The 16,789-nt window shown below is 51.0% G+C and overlaps 1 protein-coding gene across 1 annotated transcript in view; it reads right to left on the bottom strand.

Annotated features, from left to right (window-relative positions):
* Positions 1-4,595: 4,595 nt before the first annotated feature.
* The window catches only part of LOC128847394 (zinc finger protein 724-like), a 38,825-nt gene continuing 26,631 nt past the window's right edge, over positions 4,596-16,789 (bottom strand). The window contains exons 5-7 of the mRNA XM_054046786.1: positions 15,240-15,366; positions 14,549-14,662; positions 4,596-9,938 (exon numbers count right to left, since the gene is read on the bottom strand). Of these exons, the coding sequence (XP_053902761.1) occupies positions 8,722-9,938; positions 14,549-14,662; positions 15,240-15,366 (1,458 nt within the window). The 3' untranslated portion in view covers positions 4,596-8,721. The remainder of the gene's footprint in view (positions 9,939-14,548; positions 14,663-15,239; positions 15,367-16,789) is intronic.

Raw genomic sequence — 16,789 nt, 5'->3', positions numbered from 1 at the left:
TGGGGAGTGGGGGGCTGCCCACACCGTGGGGTAGTAGCCACCATTGGCGTTGTCAGATGGTAGACGAGGGGGGTAACCCAAGCAGGTTTGGTCACCAGCAGTGTCAGTGTCGGTGCCTACCTGGGTGGGGAGAGTGTTTCCCCTTCTTGCCAGGCCAAGGGGCAGCCCCTCAGGACACAGCAGAGGACACAGCTCGAGCCTACCCTGATGAGGCACCTGCCTGGCAGAGATACCAGCAGGGACAACACAAAGGACCCCTTGGGACTCACTTCCTCACTGTCATGGGTGACGGGAGAAGTTTCCCCCTGGGGAAGCTAGGCCCCTGCCCCGCCTCTTCTGGCCAACACCCTCCCTCTTCCCACCGAGGCCTCACTCCCACTCACTGCTCTCTGCCCCCCTCTCTGGGGGTGGGAGGAATGAGAGTTCGGTCGAGGCCATGGAGTGGGGGGCTGACAGCTCGGCCCCGGCCAGAGTCGAGTTCTCAGCCCCGGCCGGGACCACGGAAGAGCTCTTGGCCATGGCCGGAGCTTCAAGCCCAGAACCTCTCCCTTGTTCTGCCCTTTCCCCCTGTGGCCCCGCCCATGGCCCCAACCCATTCCACTGCTCCCCTGAGGCCCCCCCCCCATTTCCACTATCTCCCCCCGCTGTCCCTGAGACTGAGCTCCTGCCTCGGGACCATGGTGGAGGGAGACTTTTTTGGGGCCCACAAATTGGCTGGGGCCCCTGGGCACGGGCCCCATGAGCCTGTGCAGTAATTCACCACTGCTTCCCCCTCCCCCCAGCTGGGTGCAATCACCGCAGAAGAGGACTTCCTGATGGGGCCCTTCCCCTTTTTGCTTTCCTTGGCCATTTCTGCTGGCAGCAGAGGTCTCACTGGTGGCAGTAGCGTCAGCAATAGCGTCCTTACCTGGACCAGCAGCTGGGAATGAGCGACAGGGGATGGATCACTTGATGATTCCCTGTTCTGTTCATCCCCCCTGGGGCACCTGGCACTGGCCACTGTCGGAAGTCAGGATACTGGGCTGGCTGGACCGTTGGTCTGACCCAGTATGGCCGCTCTTATGCTGCCACCGGTGTTGCAATAGGACCAGCGATGGTGGTGGTGACCACAGGGGAGAAAGCTGAGGGGTGCTGGGTGTTCCTCTCCCTCCGTCGCCTCCCCTTTCCCCATGAATGAAGCTGCTGGAGTGGAGGTGGGTCAGAGTCCACCATTAAGAAATGGAGGTGGGTCAGTGTCCACCACCAGGTGGATGGACCATCCATTGGTGGATAAAGTAGTGGGGCCAGGGAAAGTAGCCTAACGAATCCACCCCACTATCAGGTGATTGATAGATTCCAAAGCCAGAAGCAACCTTTGTGACCACCCAGCCTGACCTCCTGCATAGCACAGGCCAGAGACCTGCCCCAAAACAATTCTTAGGGCTGTCCTGTTAGAAAAATATCCAGTCTTGCTTTCAAATTGGCGAATCCACCATCCCCCATGGTAAATTCTTCCAATGTTTAGATAAGCTCACCATTATAAATGTGTGCCTTATCTCCAGTCTGATGGGAGAGGGAAATGCAACAGAAGGGGATCGGCACCTCTGGTTGCACTGTGGGAATGTGTGAAAGTGGAGGGGTGACATGAGAGGGGATCAACTGAAAGGGTCGGGGCTAGAACACCAGCGTGAGCTCACAAGCCAGATAAGGCATGGAGGGAAAGCCGGGAACTGCACAGGACTGTGGGAAAGACACTGGAGAACTGTGGGGAAATGTGGGAGGGGAGACCCAGCCCAAGGCGGCGGCGGGGGAGGGGGGGGTTCGCCCGGACAGAGTGGGGCAGCAGATAGGAGGGCTGGGAGGATGAATGCAAAACCCAAACTGCTGGGGAAAATTTAAGGAGAGGGAAACAGCCAAACAAAGGGCAAGAATAGGGCAGGATAAGGTTGGTAGCGTGAGCCACAATCTCGGAGCGAAAGCAGGACCATAGATAGGAATGGTGGGAAGAGTGGAAAGGGAATTGCAGACTGCTGCACCCCCACCCCCAAATAATGTTTATCATTGAAATACCATGAATTTCAAGACAATAAATTGGTTGTAAGGAGGTCAAAATAACAGTGTTCGGTCTGCTACAATTAAGGTTTAGCCCAGCTGTCTGTTGAAAGATCTGCTAGTATATGGGCTCTAAAATCCACCCGGTTACTTGCCTTGCCTTGAAATTTGGTGTGCATCACGGGGGCACTGGGTAGCATTAGTGAGCCAAATTTGGGGTCATCTCACCAATGGGTTACTAAGATACAGGCCCCACCCAAATCTTTGCTTTGGCCAGCACTGGATCCAGCAGTGTCCACTGGAAATTATCTGCAGCAAAGTGTGAAAAACTGCTCTCTGGCTTAATTTGCGACTTAGGGTGTACTCAGCTTACTCACATGAACTGAGCATGCTCAGGAACATCTGCTGAAGCCACTGCCCTTCACCCTGCCCTTACTTGGCATAAGATTCTATGTACTGCTTCTTACAGGGGTTAAAAGGGGGCAAAACAGAGGAGAGGGGTGGCCAGGGCCCAGGGGCAGAATTTGACTGGCTGGGGAGGGGGGGGGGTTAAGCAGCTGGAAGCAGGGTTAGAATAGGGGTTGAGGGGCAAAATCAGGGATGGGGGGGAGGAGCTGGGGTTAAGCCCAGGGGTGAGGCACTGCCAGAGGGTGGCAGAGGGCAAAACTCCGGCACAGGCAGGGCCAGAGGGGGAACCGTTACTCCAGTGGACTGAGACACCCGTGTTCGCAAAAATAGGGTGCGGGGGATGGGGGGGCAGAGGGGCTTTTTTATTTCCCCTCCCACAAAACAGCATCGTCTTCCCAGGTCTGGGTTTTAAAAGGCACAGGCATCCCAATGTCTAGCCACTGCCGCTCCTCTGTCTGATGTAACCAACTGAGGTGCTGCAGGAGACGTGATCCAGTGAAGTATCTGACATACATCCCCTCAGAAACAAAGAATCCCTTATCAGTGTAGCTGACTGCCTAAAGTCTCATCGCAGTTTACCAATTTGCCTTATCTGCAGCTGGGATTCCCTGAATTATGTTCCCGACCTTGTAATCCATTATTTTAAATATATATTACATCAGATCATCGTTTTTTTACACCACCTTACCTAGCAGGAACTGCTACTAGTAGCAAATAACGTCAGATGGCCGTTTTTCTCCCTACACCGGCACTCCAGGTTGGTTGTAGCGGTACTGAACGGCGGAGGAACTACTTGCTTGCAGCAGCTTGGCTGATATGATTGTGCTATGAAGAGATCTGGGGATCCATTTGAGGCAACTCCCAGAGTGGTGACTGCGAGCTGAGGAAGGCTGGGTCGGTGCCCCCTCCTGCGTGTGATCAAAGGAACGCACACGTACCTTGAGGGATCCAATACGCCTCATTTCAATACTTAGCCATGTAAGTTGCATCAGTAGCAGGGCACAGGGGGGGTCTTCTTGCCCGAAGGCTTGTCAGCAATTTGACCAGGCTGTAAGTGCTGCTACCTTAATTTGGATGGACTAAATAGGCCCCAAGAGTCAGCAGCGTTAGCATCACCGTGTCACGGTCCAACGTGAAGAGCTTTACAAGGTTTGGAATACAGAGACCTCGGCCTGCGTCGTTTCCATGGCAACAGCCACCGGTAAAAGATTTTTATAACCCCTTTTTTTTAAAAGATACAAAAAAAGAAGGGGCCGAAACCCCAGTTACCGTGCAAAGTGTTAAGTAACAATATCCCTTAGTCGCTGGGAGAAGAGTGTTTTATAAGGAAAATCCCCTTTAGACAAGGGAAACTCCCCCACCCCCCAAAAACCCTCCAGGCCCATAGAAAGGTCTGAACCCCCAGAATCTGCCAGCTCTTGAATCTACCCTCTGCAGTGCTCAAAGCAGAGCTTCCCACCTGCCTGCTGCATCCACCAAAGGCCATTTTTACCCATTATTCAAGTCAAAGGACTCTGGGAGTTTGGGAAACTAAATTTGACTTTATTATTCCCAAGCGGGAAATCAGAAGTCAAAGCCCCCTCCCCACCCAATGCCCAGCCCTGCTCGGCACGGTGCATTTTAACCCCAGCCCAGCCCTGCTCCCGCAGGCACCAGCAACAGAGTGACCTCTTATAGCGAGTAGAAGAGGAGAGAAGATCCGAGAGACGCCCAGGATCTGGTCACAAAAGCAAACTCTCTGCGAGCAGGAAACCCAGGAAGCAGCGTCTCCAATCCCAGCTGAGACATTTGTTGTGCATGGGGGGGATAGACAAGGTAGGGAAAGCTTCCGTCATTCCTGCCCCAAACTCCTGGCAATACAAGTGCCCCATTTTCCCTCTGCAGGCCAGCGATTTGCACACCCCAGCCCTTAGGCTCCCTTGGGGCAAAGCAGAGATGACCCGTGACTGCATCTATAGAAATCGTTAGCTCCCAGAGTTCTGTGCTGGCCCTGGGGCACAGGTGCCTCCGAGTTGTCTGCCCACCCCGCTTCATTACACTCAACTTCTGGACACCCGCAACGCGCACAGATTCACTGCAAAGCAACGCCCCTTCCCGTTCACTAGCTTCACCTCAGTTCAACGCTCTTCCTAGCACAAGGCATCTAGTTGGGTCTATAGCGTCACCAAATAGAAGTTTATTTGCTAGAACTTTACAGTGAAGATTCAGAGAGAAGCAAGTATAAGGATGGGAAACGTATGGTTACGATAAAGGGAATATATAAAAACGCCATCTCAGGACTATGCTTATTAACAAGTTTCTTTCCCATCTTCTCACCCAACGGTCAGTCTGTACAATGTTCGTCCAGAGCTGGAATCCACTTGGAGACACTCATGCTGGCAGACTCTCGCCTCCAGAATGGACACCGTCTTGGGCCTTCTTTCCCTTTCACACGGTGCCAGACCTGGTGTCTCTTTTGAGACCCAGGACATTTCGTTAACTCCAGTTTGTCCACTGTTCAAGGTCTTTTTCTTGGACGCTTTTGTGCTTTGTAAAGGCCCACGCCCGCGCCTTGTCTACACTTGGCTAGGTTGGGTGGAAAGATGTCAACTATTCTCACTCTAGGCTGAGTTGGCTCCGAGAGCCACCCCGCCCCAGGTGACCAGCTTCATCTCCAGGAGCAATATTCTATACCCTTAAAACATTTCCCATACGTACCTCCAGCAATAACCACGACAACCGCACACAACCCCCTTTGGTGAAGTATCGCGAAGATGGCGATCACAGAGAAACATTCCTGTCTGGGCACATTGAGGCAAGTCCCTGGGTATAAACTTGTAACGGTCTACCCGCATCTGTTTTCAAACTTAAGGCACTTGGGTCACAGCTCTTTGTTGCCTCTGGCCTCGGTGATGGGGCTCACCCTGGATTTTGGAAAGGACAGGCCTGCTGACTTCCCCACCTCTCTTCTCAGCTCCACTCAGCCTCCTGGGAATCAGGAGCAGGGCCGGCTCCAGGCACCAGCGCAGCCAGCAGGTGCTTGGGGCGGCCAACGGAAAGGGGCGGCACGTCCGGCTCTTCGGCGGCAAGTCCCTCAGTCCCTCTTGGAGGGAAGGACCTGCCGCCGAAGAAAGAAGCAGCGGCGGCAGAGCAACTGCAGAAATGCCGCCGATCGCGGCGCTTTTCTTCCCCCCGCCACTTGGAGCGGCAAAAACGCTGGAGTTGGCCTTGATCAGGAGACACCCCCATCATTTCCTTGGAGGGTTTTAGATTCACCTTCTTGTCTCGCTGGCCCCCATGCAGCGAATGCCGCCTCAGCTGTCTGGCTCTCAAAAGCAAACCCTGCGGGATTCTGGCTGCGTCTCTCTCCCCTCCCACCCTGCCCCATCCGACTGTATCTTACATCTCTGCCAGGGGTCAGACGTAACTTCCTGCCCCATTTCAGCCTCTGCCTTTCGGACAGCGACTCTCACATTCGCCCATCAGCGTTTGTGCCGACGACTGTTTATAGCGATCACTGTTCAAACAACGCTAACATCTCAGGGCAAAGGCTGGGGAAAGTGCCTAGGTGCTGGAACTTGGGCTGCTGGCTTGAAGTGGTTTCCATCATATACAGGGTTTATAAGCTGGTTCAATGGCTCTCAGCACCCCCTCAGTACAAAATTGTTCCAGCACCCCTGGGAAAACGGCAAAAAATAAAATAAGAAAGGGCTATACTGGCATCTGGTCAGTTGCCTCATGAAGCCCCCAGTAAATCTGCTCTACATCCTGTCACGTGACCAAATGACCAACAGGAAAGAGAGAATAGGCCACCCTATGGTACACTTCCATGTTCCTACCAAGTGAAATCCAGGACATGTTGCATTTGACTCAACTGCAGGAGAACTGCTTTACCTGAGTTCTCCTGTAAACTGCCTTATGCCTGTTTCACTTTGTGCCTCGTGTTTTGTATCAAAATTTTAGCACCATCGTAACGAAGGGGAGAAAGAAAGAAAGAAAGGAAAGAAACGCCACCGCCGCCGCCACAACAAAAAAAACCTTCCCACCTGCAAACAAAAGGAGCGTGGCTGGCAAACCCAACAGATGGAAACTGGGACTTAGGTTCAGAATGATCATACTGCGTCTGGGATTTCTTCCAATTCCCCACCCGGGTCTGTGACGCTTTCAGCTCCAGCCATCCTGATTTAGGATCAAAGTAATCAAAGCGCAATTCCTAAGCACGGAGACCTGAGAACACTGCTGTCTGCCACTTTGGGAAATACAGGGGTAGGAGAAAGGGAAGATAAATTCTCCATGGCATGGACAGAAGGTCCATGAAATTAAGGGGGGGGGGGAGATGATGAAATTAATAGGCATCAGGTTTAAAACAAACAAAAGGAAGTACTTCTTCACACAGCGCACAGTTAACCTGTGGAACTCATTGCCAAGTGATGTTGTGAAGGCCAAAACTATAACTGGGTTCAAAAAAGAATTAGATAAAAAGGATAGGTCCATCAATGGCTATTAGCCAAGATGGTCAGGGATGCAACTGCACGTTCTAGGTGTCCCTAAGCCTCTGACGGCCAGGAGCTGGGACTGGATGACTGGGGATGGATCACTCCATAATTTCCCCGTTCTGTTCATTCCCTCTGAAGCATCTGGCGTCAGCCATTGTCGGAAGACAGGATACTGGGCTAGCTGGTCCATCGGTCTGACCCAGCGTGGCCATTCTTAAGGTAAAACTGGGACGAGGGGAATGACGTGGTCATGGGGAAAGGTGAGAATCCCTCTGTCTCACCAGGTTGCCCTCAAGTAACACAAACCATTTTTCTATCCCTGCCCGAATCCATTTATAATCTATTCAGTTATGTCGTTCTGTTTTATTAAAAAACAAAGAAGCCTTTAGGACGACCCGAAGCAAGGTAAGAAGAACTGGGGATGAGGCACTGTGTCCCCGAAGCGGGAACTCGGTAACTAACAATCACCAGGCTAAACGAGAAGCTCGGTGTGGGTTGGGTCTGGATTAGAAAACGGGGTGAAAGTTTGGCCAGGGTCAGAAGGAAATGCGCTAGCTATCCCCGTCCACGCTTCCTAATCTAAGAGAACACTCAGAGGCCGAGGGTGGTGAAGCTGAGAGGGGATTCCTAGGCCTCTAGGCTTTTCTAGGGATCCTACAAAGGGTACTAGGGAAAGCAGGCCCTGTCGATTTTTCATTGCAGAAGGAGCAGGGCCGTGAACACTAGGGGAAATCATCTCCCTAACCCCATCTCTTCCACCTCCTCTTATCCCATGATCTCCAAATGCCTGATAGCCCCAGCACTCAGCTCCAATATTTAATACTCCAGCGCTATTCCCAAAACCTGTCCCCCTTGGTCTCTTAACCTTTGATCCCCCAGAGCCCAGCACCCTGGGGGATTCAGGGAGGGGAGGAGTTACCAGCCCCCCAGGGACACTCCCCCTGTAGGGAACAGCTCCAGGTAAGTGGGAGAGCCCAGCCCAGGGACTGGTGGAGGGTGGGGGATGGGGACAGGGGTCTAGAGTGAAGGTGGGGCCTGGCCTAAGTGTCCTTCTCCTCATCTCCATGCAGGAGGATCCCAGCTGGGAGGGTAAGGGAGAGGGGGGAGCTTCAGCCAGGCAGAGGGAGCATCTGGAGGAGTTTCTCTCTCTCCCTTCCCCCACCTGTGGCTCATCAGCTCAGCAGCCAGGGCTGCAGCAGGGAGGAGGGGCTGATCGGGGCTTCCCCTCCTCTGCCTGGGGTTTGCTTAGACCAGGCAGAGCCTGTAGGTCACTGGACCAGCTGATGCTGGATTCTCACCCCAGCGATGGGCAGCTGGACACTTGGGAGCCAAATGCCCCTGATGTGTGTGGGAACGAGGAAACAGATTTTTTATTTTTTTTTACACGGTAGCCAGCCCTAGTCAGGGCACTGGTAGAATCTCTCTCCTGTTGTCCAATAACTGCTTTGTCTAGGCTACGAAGTTTTCCCAGCATAGCCAAGAGTGTGGGGGGAACAATCACACACCCCCAGTCATGCTGGCAAAACTCTTGAATGCAGACGCAGCTACTGCTTCTGTGGGTTTAGCTAATCTCCTTCCGGGAGGCTTTTTAACTAGTTTGGCAGAAGATCTCTGTTGGCTTGCGCTGCTTATCCACTAGGTGACTCGGCCAGCCAAGCTATCCCGGCCAAGGCTCTGTAGGGTAGACAAGCCCGTTAACTCTGCGTGAAGTAGTTTCCACGCTCAGGATGTTTAAGAGGTATCTTCCCTGTATGGATTTACTGAGGCCTAATATAAATAGGAGTCCCAGTTGTAGCATCTCCTCCATTCAAGGTTTCTCTCCTGCGTGGAGTTTCTTGTGCACGCTAAGGTTTGATCTCCGATTGAAGCTTTTCCCGCAGTCGGGGCATTTATAGGGTTTCTCTCCCGTGTGGAGTCGCTGATGCACACTGAGGTTTGAGCGCTGACTGAAACTTTTCCCACACTCAGTGCATTTATAGGGTTTTTCTCCTGTGTGGAGCCGCTTGTGTCTGTTCAGGGTTGAGTTTTGATTGAAACTTTTCCCACAGTCCACACAGGTATAGGGCTTCTCTCCTGTGTGGGTTCGCTGATGTGAAATAAGGGATGAGCTGTCACTATAGCTTTTCCCACAGTCGGGGCATTTATAGGGTCTTTCTCCCGTGTGGAGCATCTGATGTTTCACAAGCTGCGTACTCCATCTGAATCTTTCCCCACAGTTGGGGCACTGATAGGGCGTCTCTCTCGTGTGGATTCTCTGGTGTAAGATAAGGGTTGAACTCCGCATGAAACATTTCCCACAGTCGAAGCATTTATAAGGGATCTCTCCTGTGTGCAGTCTCTGATGTGTAACAAGTTCTGAGCTCCACTTTAAGTTTTCCCCACAGTCCAAGCACGTATAATGTTTTTCTCTGGCGTGGGTTATCATGGATGTGTCTCCTGCATGGATTATTTTGTGCGTATTAAGCTGTGATCTCTGACCGAAACTTTTCCCACACTCAGTACATTTATAGGGTCTCTCTCCCGTGTGGATTATTGTGTGTGTATTCAGGTGCGATCTCTTACTGAAGCTTTTCCCACACTCGGTACATTTATAGGGTCTCTCTCCCGTGTGGATTCTCTGATGAGAAATGAGGTTTACTCTCTGAATGAAGCTTTTCCCACACTCAGTACATTTAAAGGGTCTCTCTCCTGTGTGGATTCTCTGATGGGCAATAAGGTTTGAACTACGACTGAAGCTTTTCCAACATTCAGTGCACGTGTACTTTCTCTCTTCTGTCTGGATTTTCTGCTGGGCTGTGGTTTCCTTGGGATTACTGCATCCTCTCCTACAATTAATGGCTTTACCCAGTTCTTTCCCTTTGTGCCTCTCTGACTTGTGCTGATTGCCCCAGACTTTTCCCTGTTCAGCGCTCAGGGAAAAATTCTCTTTGGATCTTCCTGATAACATCCTATTCGGTTCCTGTTGCTCAGGACTTTCTTGCTGTGGATTCTCTTCCTTGATCTCACGCACTGTACTTTCACCTGCTGAAATAGAGAATCCAGACAGGAGTCATTCTCTGTGCTGGGGGGAAAGGAAATAAAGGGGAACAGCAAAGGGGAAACACGACACAAGAACTGTTGGGAAGACTGAGAAAGGTAAAATGTATTAATCCATCTATAATTTTTCCTTCTCTGAAGTGGTTACAACTGGATTATTCCTCCTCGTTTTCCAAGCACGAAGGCTCTTTTTTGTCTTTAACCTCTCTTGTCTTCACAATGTAGGTGGATCGGGGCAGAGAACTGTCTGCCTCTCTGACTCCCCAGCCAACTTCCCCTTTGAGAAGACAAACTCTAAATGATGATGAATAATCATTAGCCATCTCCAGGCAGGATACGCTATCTACTTATTCATCTGTTATACCAAAGATAAAGTCCCTCATCCTCTACGTATGGCTAACAGTCTTTGCTCCTAGATGTATATATTTACATTTAGCTGTATTAAAACCCACATTGTTTGCTTGCACCCAGTTTACCAAGTGACCCAGATTGCTCTTTATCAGTGACCTGACCTCTTCGTTATTTACCAATCCCCCCAATTTGCGCGTCACCGGCAAACATTACCAGTGATGATTTTATGTTTTCTTCTAGGTCATTGAAAAAAAAAAAAAGTTATATAGCGTAGGGACAAGAACCGATGCCTGCAGGACCGCACTGGAAATAGATCCACTTGATGACAATTCCCTGTTTACAGTTACATTTCGAGATCTATCAGTTAGCCAGTTTTTAATCCATTTAACATGTGCCAGGTTAATTTTATACCATTGTCGTTTTTTAATCAAAATGACATGCAGTACCAAATTAAATGCCTTACAGAAGTCTAAGTATATCTTGATTTTAATAACGCTTTTGACATTTCCCTAGTTTGCTTATGAGAATGTCTTGTGGTTAGATGAAATTACTATCAGCTGGGTGCACAACTAGTTCAAAGACCGTACCCAAAGAGTAGTAATCAATGGTTTGCTGTCAAACTGGGAGGGCATATCTAGTGGGATCCCGCAGGAGTCAGTCATGGATCCAGTACCATTCAGTATTTTCATTAACAACTTGGATAATGGAGTGGAGTATATGCTTATCAGATCTGTAGGGGTTGCAAGCACTAGGAGGAGTTGCAAGCACTTTGGAGGACAGGATTAGAATTCCAAGCAACTTTGACAAGACGGAGAATGGGTTTGAAATCAACAAGGTGAAATTCAGTAAAGAAAAGAGCAAAGTGCTACACTTAGGAAGGAAAAATCAAATCCACAACTAGAAAATGGGGAATAATTGGCTGGGTGGTCGTACTGTTAAAAGGGATCTGGAGGTTATGGTGGAGCGCAAATTGAATATGAGCCAATGATGTGGCTGTGAAAAAGACTAATATGATTCTGGAGTGTGTGATCTGGAATGTTGTATGTAAGACACAAAGTAATTGTCCCGCTCTACTTGACACTAGTGAGTCCTCAGCTGGAATATTTTGTCCAGTTTTGGGCACCACGCGTGAAGATGGTGGACAGACTGGAAAAAGTCCAGAGGAGAGCAATAAAAATATGAGGTTTAGAAAACCTGACCTATGAGGAAAGGTAAAATAAACTGGGCATGTTTAGTCTTGAGAAAAGAAGACTGAGGGGGGACCTGATAACAGTCTTCCAATATGTTAAGGACTGTTATAAAGAGGACAATGACGAACAGTTCTCCATGTCCACTGAAAGTCAGAGAGTAAGTAATCAGCTTAATCTGTAGCAAGGGAAATTTTGGTTAGATATTAGGAAAAGTCTTTATAACTATAACAAGAACATAAAAATGGCCATACTGGGTCGGACAAAAAGGTCCATCTAGCCCAGTATCCTGTCTTTCGACAATGGCCAATGCCAGGTGACCTAGAGGGAATCAACAGAACAGGGAATCATCAAGTGATCCATCCCGTTACCCATTCCCAGCTTCTGGCAATCAGAGGCTAGGGACACCATCCCTGCCCATCCTGGCTAATAGCCATTGATGGACCTATCCTCCATGAACTTATCTAGTTCTTTTTTGAACCCTGTTATAATCTTGGCCTTCACAACACCCTCCACAAAGAGTTCCATAGGTTAACTGTGCGTTGTATGAAGAAATACTTCCTTTTGTTTGTTTTAAACCTGCTGCCTATTAATTTCATTTGGTGACCCCTAGTTCTTGTGTTACGAGGAGTAAATAACATTTCCTTGTTTACTTTCTCCACACCAGTCATGATTTTATAGACGACGTCTATCATATCCCCCTTAGTTGTCTCTTTTCCAAGCTGAAAAGTCCCAGTCTTATTAATCTCTCTTCATATGGGAGCCGTTCCATACCCCTAATCATTTTTATTGCTCTTTTCTGAACCTTTTCCAATATAAAATAGTTAAGTACTGGCATAGGCTTCTGAGGGAGGCTGTGGAATAACCCATCATTGGAAGTTTTTAATAACCGGTTAGATAAATACTTGTCAGGGATGGTCCAGGTATACTTAAGAACATAAGAACGGCCTTACTGGGTCAGATCAAAGGGCCATCTAGCCCAGTATCCTGTCTTTTGACAGTGGCCAATGCTGGGTGCTTCAGGGGGAATGAACAGAACAGGTAATCATCAAGTGATCCATCCCCTGTCCCTAGAGCAGGGGGCTCAACTAGATGACCTCTCGAGGTCCGTTCCAGCCCTACGTTTCTATGCGTCTCTGAATCCCTAGAACAGCCCAGATTGGTGGGCAGGTTCTAGATTTGCCCAGGAAGTCCACGAACTCTCCTAAATACTCATGCTCCAGAAGGAAAAAACCTGTGAGGTTCCAGGGCAGGGGACGCAGGTTCAGTAGGAATGGGAGTTTGGGGAACCTGGAACAGACCTTACCCCCATCCCCCATGATGATCAAAGATGCTGATCTGACACATGGAGGAATCTGAAAGACTTTGGGTATCTGAACCACTAATTTCTAATGACCTGCCTGAGGGGTCAATGATTTAGTTCTTATTTTTATGTATCTAATTTGCATCTGCTTAGTCAGTTGATCTAGAGACGGCACTTCAGCTCAAATTCTTTTAATCGTTAGAAGCCTTATGTTAGAGCCCTTCATAGGACTAGTGTAGACCCGCTGCCGTAATAGCGAGAGTGGGATTAAAAAGAGTCCCATGCAGGACTCCACCTTATGTCATGAGCTCCTCAGAGCAGATACTGTCCTTCACGAGGGCCTAGTAAGCAACCAGCACCCAGTGGGCACTCTAGTAAACAAACAGGAGAAGTATAGCTGGGGAAACCTGTTTGGTTGAATAGTTTATTCATTTGAAAATGCAGTTTAATTTGACCAGAAACTATTTGTGGACTTGTATCAAGTTCGGTGAATACTTTCAACCAACACCAAACACCTGAAATGTTGCAGAAATGGCTTAAACAGAACGATTCGCTACTACGAATGACAAGGAATAGTCACCGGGCCAGGAAAGGTGAGGGCGAATGAGTCTAGATACCAGTGGGGAGGGCATTCACGTAGGATGTGGGAGACCAGTGTTTCCGTCCCTCCTCCAATGACTGTTTTCTGATAAGTAGAGAAGCTTCGATGGGAGAGATTGAGTGAAGCCTACATCAGAAGATCCCACAGCCCAGTGATTACAGCACGTTTTCTGAAAGGCGGGAGACCCAAGTTCAAATCCCTTCTTCCCATCAGGCAGAGGGAGGAACTGAACTGGTGCTGGGCGAATACCCTAGTTCAGTGGTTCTCAAACTTCATTGCACCACGTCTGACACGCCACCCCACCACCCCCGGGCGGCAGGACAGTAGACTGAGCCCTGGGCAGGGAAACCGAAGCCGCAACCAAGCCCTGAGCGAGGGGGAGGGGGTGTGTGTGCGGGGGGGCTGAAGTCTGAGCCCTGCCTCCCAGAGCAGAAGTCCTCAGGCTTTGGCTTCAGCCCCAGGTGGCGGGGCTCGGGCTTCGCTCCAGTCCCGGGTCTAACATCTGCCCCGGTGACTCCATTAAAATGGGGTCGTGACCCACTTTGGGGTTATGACCCATCGTTTGAGAACCGCTGCCCTAGTCCCTGGGCTAAAGGTTGTCAGTTGTCCTCCCTTGCCCCACCCCCTCAGGTGTTTTGTTCAAGAAACAGCTTAGACACCTGAATCCAGGACAGGGGTTCCCGGCAGTGGATCACCAGCAGAAACAGACGTCTCCCTCCGGCCTAGGCGCCAAAGTCCCATCATAGGACACACCCCTCTCTCCTGAGCATCTCCCCCATTGGTTAATTTAGGCGGCTCCCCACCTAGCATGCTGGAGCGGAGGTGGGACGAGACGGAGACAGAGAGGCTGTTGGTGGCCTGGCCAGCTCCATCTGCTGCTACTACATTTTGAAGCTAGAGGGAGAGGTTAAAAAAGGGAGAGAGACTCTGTGCTTGGAAGATGAGGCGGAATAAGCCAATCGTTTGACGTAGCAGCTCCTGGCAGCCAAAATAGTCGGGCAGCTGTGAGCGATATCTGTCATCAGGATACGACACTTGCTGGCTACCACCCAGACCTGGATGAGATGAGGCAACACCTTTTGGGGTAGGGGGGTGTCACAGTTTTCTCCCCCCTTCGCTCAACAGGGGGTTTCTGTGTCCGAAACTGAAAACTCACCTGTGCGGGCGCCTCTCGGGATCTCCCCTTCCTCGGAGGCCTGGAGATCCGGGACCCACAGCTCTTCCCCTCGTTCCAGCTGGGTGATCAGCTCAGGTTTGGGAACGGGGTATCCTGCTCAGGGGGTGAAATCAGGCAAGATCAGCATGCGTCAGGCATTGGGAGAGTATTTGTCACAAAGCACATTCCCCTGATTTTAACCTGTGCTGGGGGGACGTGGAATCCAAACCAACTGCGGTGCCCAGTGATCGCTCAGTACTCACGGTGATTGTGAGAGCTCTGCTCTATTTCCACTCTGTGTGCATAACAACAAGAACTTCACTGCCCCTCGGTCCAGATTCTGTCTGGGAAGCTCAGCCCTTAAAGGCACAGCCCCTAATACCACACAGATGGGAACATGGCCTTCGAGGCTCCCTCGGTGAGGCACATCTTTGGGTGTGGAGGTGGTGTGGGGGAGTTGTGCCTGTGACACTGCTTCCACCCCTGGAAAGCTTGAGGGATGGGGGGTGAACGGGCATCCTCACTGCGTGGCTAGCTCCCCTGTCCCATGGGAGGGGTGCGCAGATAAAAGTCTCACACTGGATCAGGAGACTGGGAAATCTAACTGACCAGGAAAGAACCTGAGCAGAAAAACTGGGCACATCACAGACCCCCACAGCTTTTAATAACGGAGGGGACGGGAATCCCTTACCCAGCGAGGTCACCGTCTCGTAGTTCTCCTGCATGACGTCCCTGTAGAGGGCTCTCTGAGTGGGGTCCAGCAGAGCCCCCTGCCTCTCGGTAAAATACACAGCCACCTCCTCGAAGGTCACCGACCCCTGAAACAACAAGTGTCCCCCACTCAGCGCCTGCTGCCCCAGCCACAATCCTGCTAGTCACAGGGGAGGAGGGCCAATAAAATGGAAGCTCTGGGGGGTCACAAAGTAGCAGAATCCCACCCCCACCCTGCTCAGAGCAGCCAGGAGGCTTCAGGGTGGGGAGAAGATGAGAGCTCTTTGTCCCTCCCAGACGATGGAGGGGGGCAGGGGCCTTCCCGTTCATCACACACCTACTAGCCAGAGGCTGATACAGGAGATGGAGCCCCTCAGCAGGGTCCAGGGACAGGAATCCTGACCCCCTCCCCATTGGGGGTGAGGGGACGAGGCCTCTCCCCTGGGTGCCCACTTCGTATTCCAGAGCAGCCCTGGCTAGTAGGTCCAGGCTCCAGCACTGAGATTTTCTTAGCTCTGTCCCCACCCTGGGGAAATTCCCACTCCCTGACAACAGGGAGGTTCCCCGTCCCAGCAAGTTTTCACACCCTGCCCCTGCCCCCTTCTTCACCCTATTTCCTGTCCCGCTCCCAGACACCAACCCACCCACAGCTCCCTGAAAATCCCCTACCTGAGCTGGTATCACTGCAGCCATTTCCCTGCCCCGGGGCCCTGGGAGGATGGGACAAGCTGGTGGTTATTCTGCAGCCTGTTGGGGCGAGAGGGGCGATGGGGGAGGTCTCAGAAGGGGCTGGAATCCATTTCACATCCCCAACGCTCCCCGGGCTCCTTCCCGGCAGACAGATGCTCTGGCCCACTGGGTCACTTTACTCCAGCACAGACCCGGCCCCTCCTCCCAGGACCGAAACCACCGAGACTTTTAAACCCTCCCAGGAACAGAGACTTTGGCCCTAAGGCTAGAAAAGAGCAGAATCAACGGAGCCGCGTTTTGGAGCTTACACAGAGCCCAGACCTGAAGAGCTCACAAGCGTGTCTCTCTCACCAACAGAAGTTGGTCCAATAAAAGATATCACCTCCCTCACCTTGTCTCTCTAGATTTTTTTAAGGCCAGAAGGGAGTGATACAGCTCAGAGCAACGGCCCCTGTATTTTTCTCATAAGTGATCCAGCCAAGGCCCCAACTTTCAGGCTTTGCCTTTCTTGGGCGGGAACGTCCCTCTCCCCCTCCTGGGGACCATACCTGCTTGCACAGTCCCCTGACTATACTGTGATATCCCCAGCCAAAGACAGACCGCCTCGGCATCTCCTCTCGGAGACGGTACGCGACGTGACTGCCACAGGTATAACTTACCGCACGGCTGTTTCTGAGCAAGCAGATTTAGAAAACATTACAGAGAAAGCGTATTAAATACAATAAAAAGAACCTACACACATGGTAATAAGCTTACCAGAGATCGCCCCCTCTCTTCAGCAAGGGCTCTGGCTTTCAACTCCCACACAAGGCCTTTCATGAGAAGGTCATAAGAAGCCCA

The sequence above is a fragment of the Malaclemys terrapin genome, chromosome 13 (assembly GCF_027887155.1).
Source record: "Malaclemys terrapin pileata isolate rMalTer1 chromosome 13, rMalTer1.hap1, whole genome shotgun sequence".
In the NCBI taxonomy this organism is placed as follows: Eukaryota; Metazoa; Chordata; order Testudines; family Emydidae; genus Malaclemys; species Malaclemys terrapin.
This window is presented reverse-complemented; position numbering and strand designations above follow the sequence as displayed.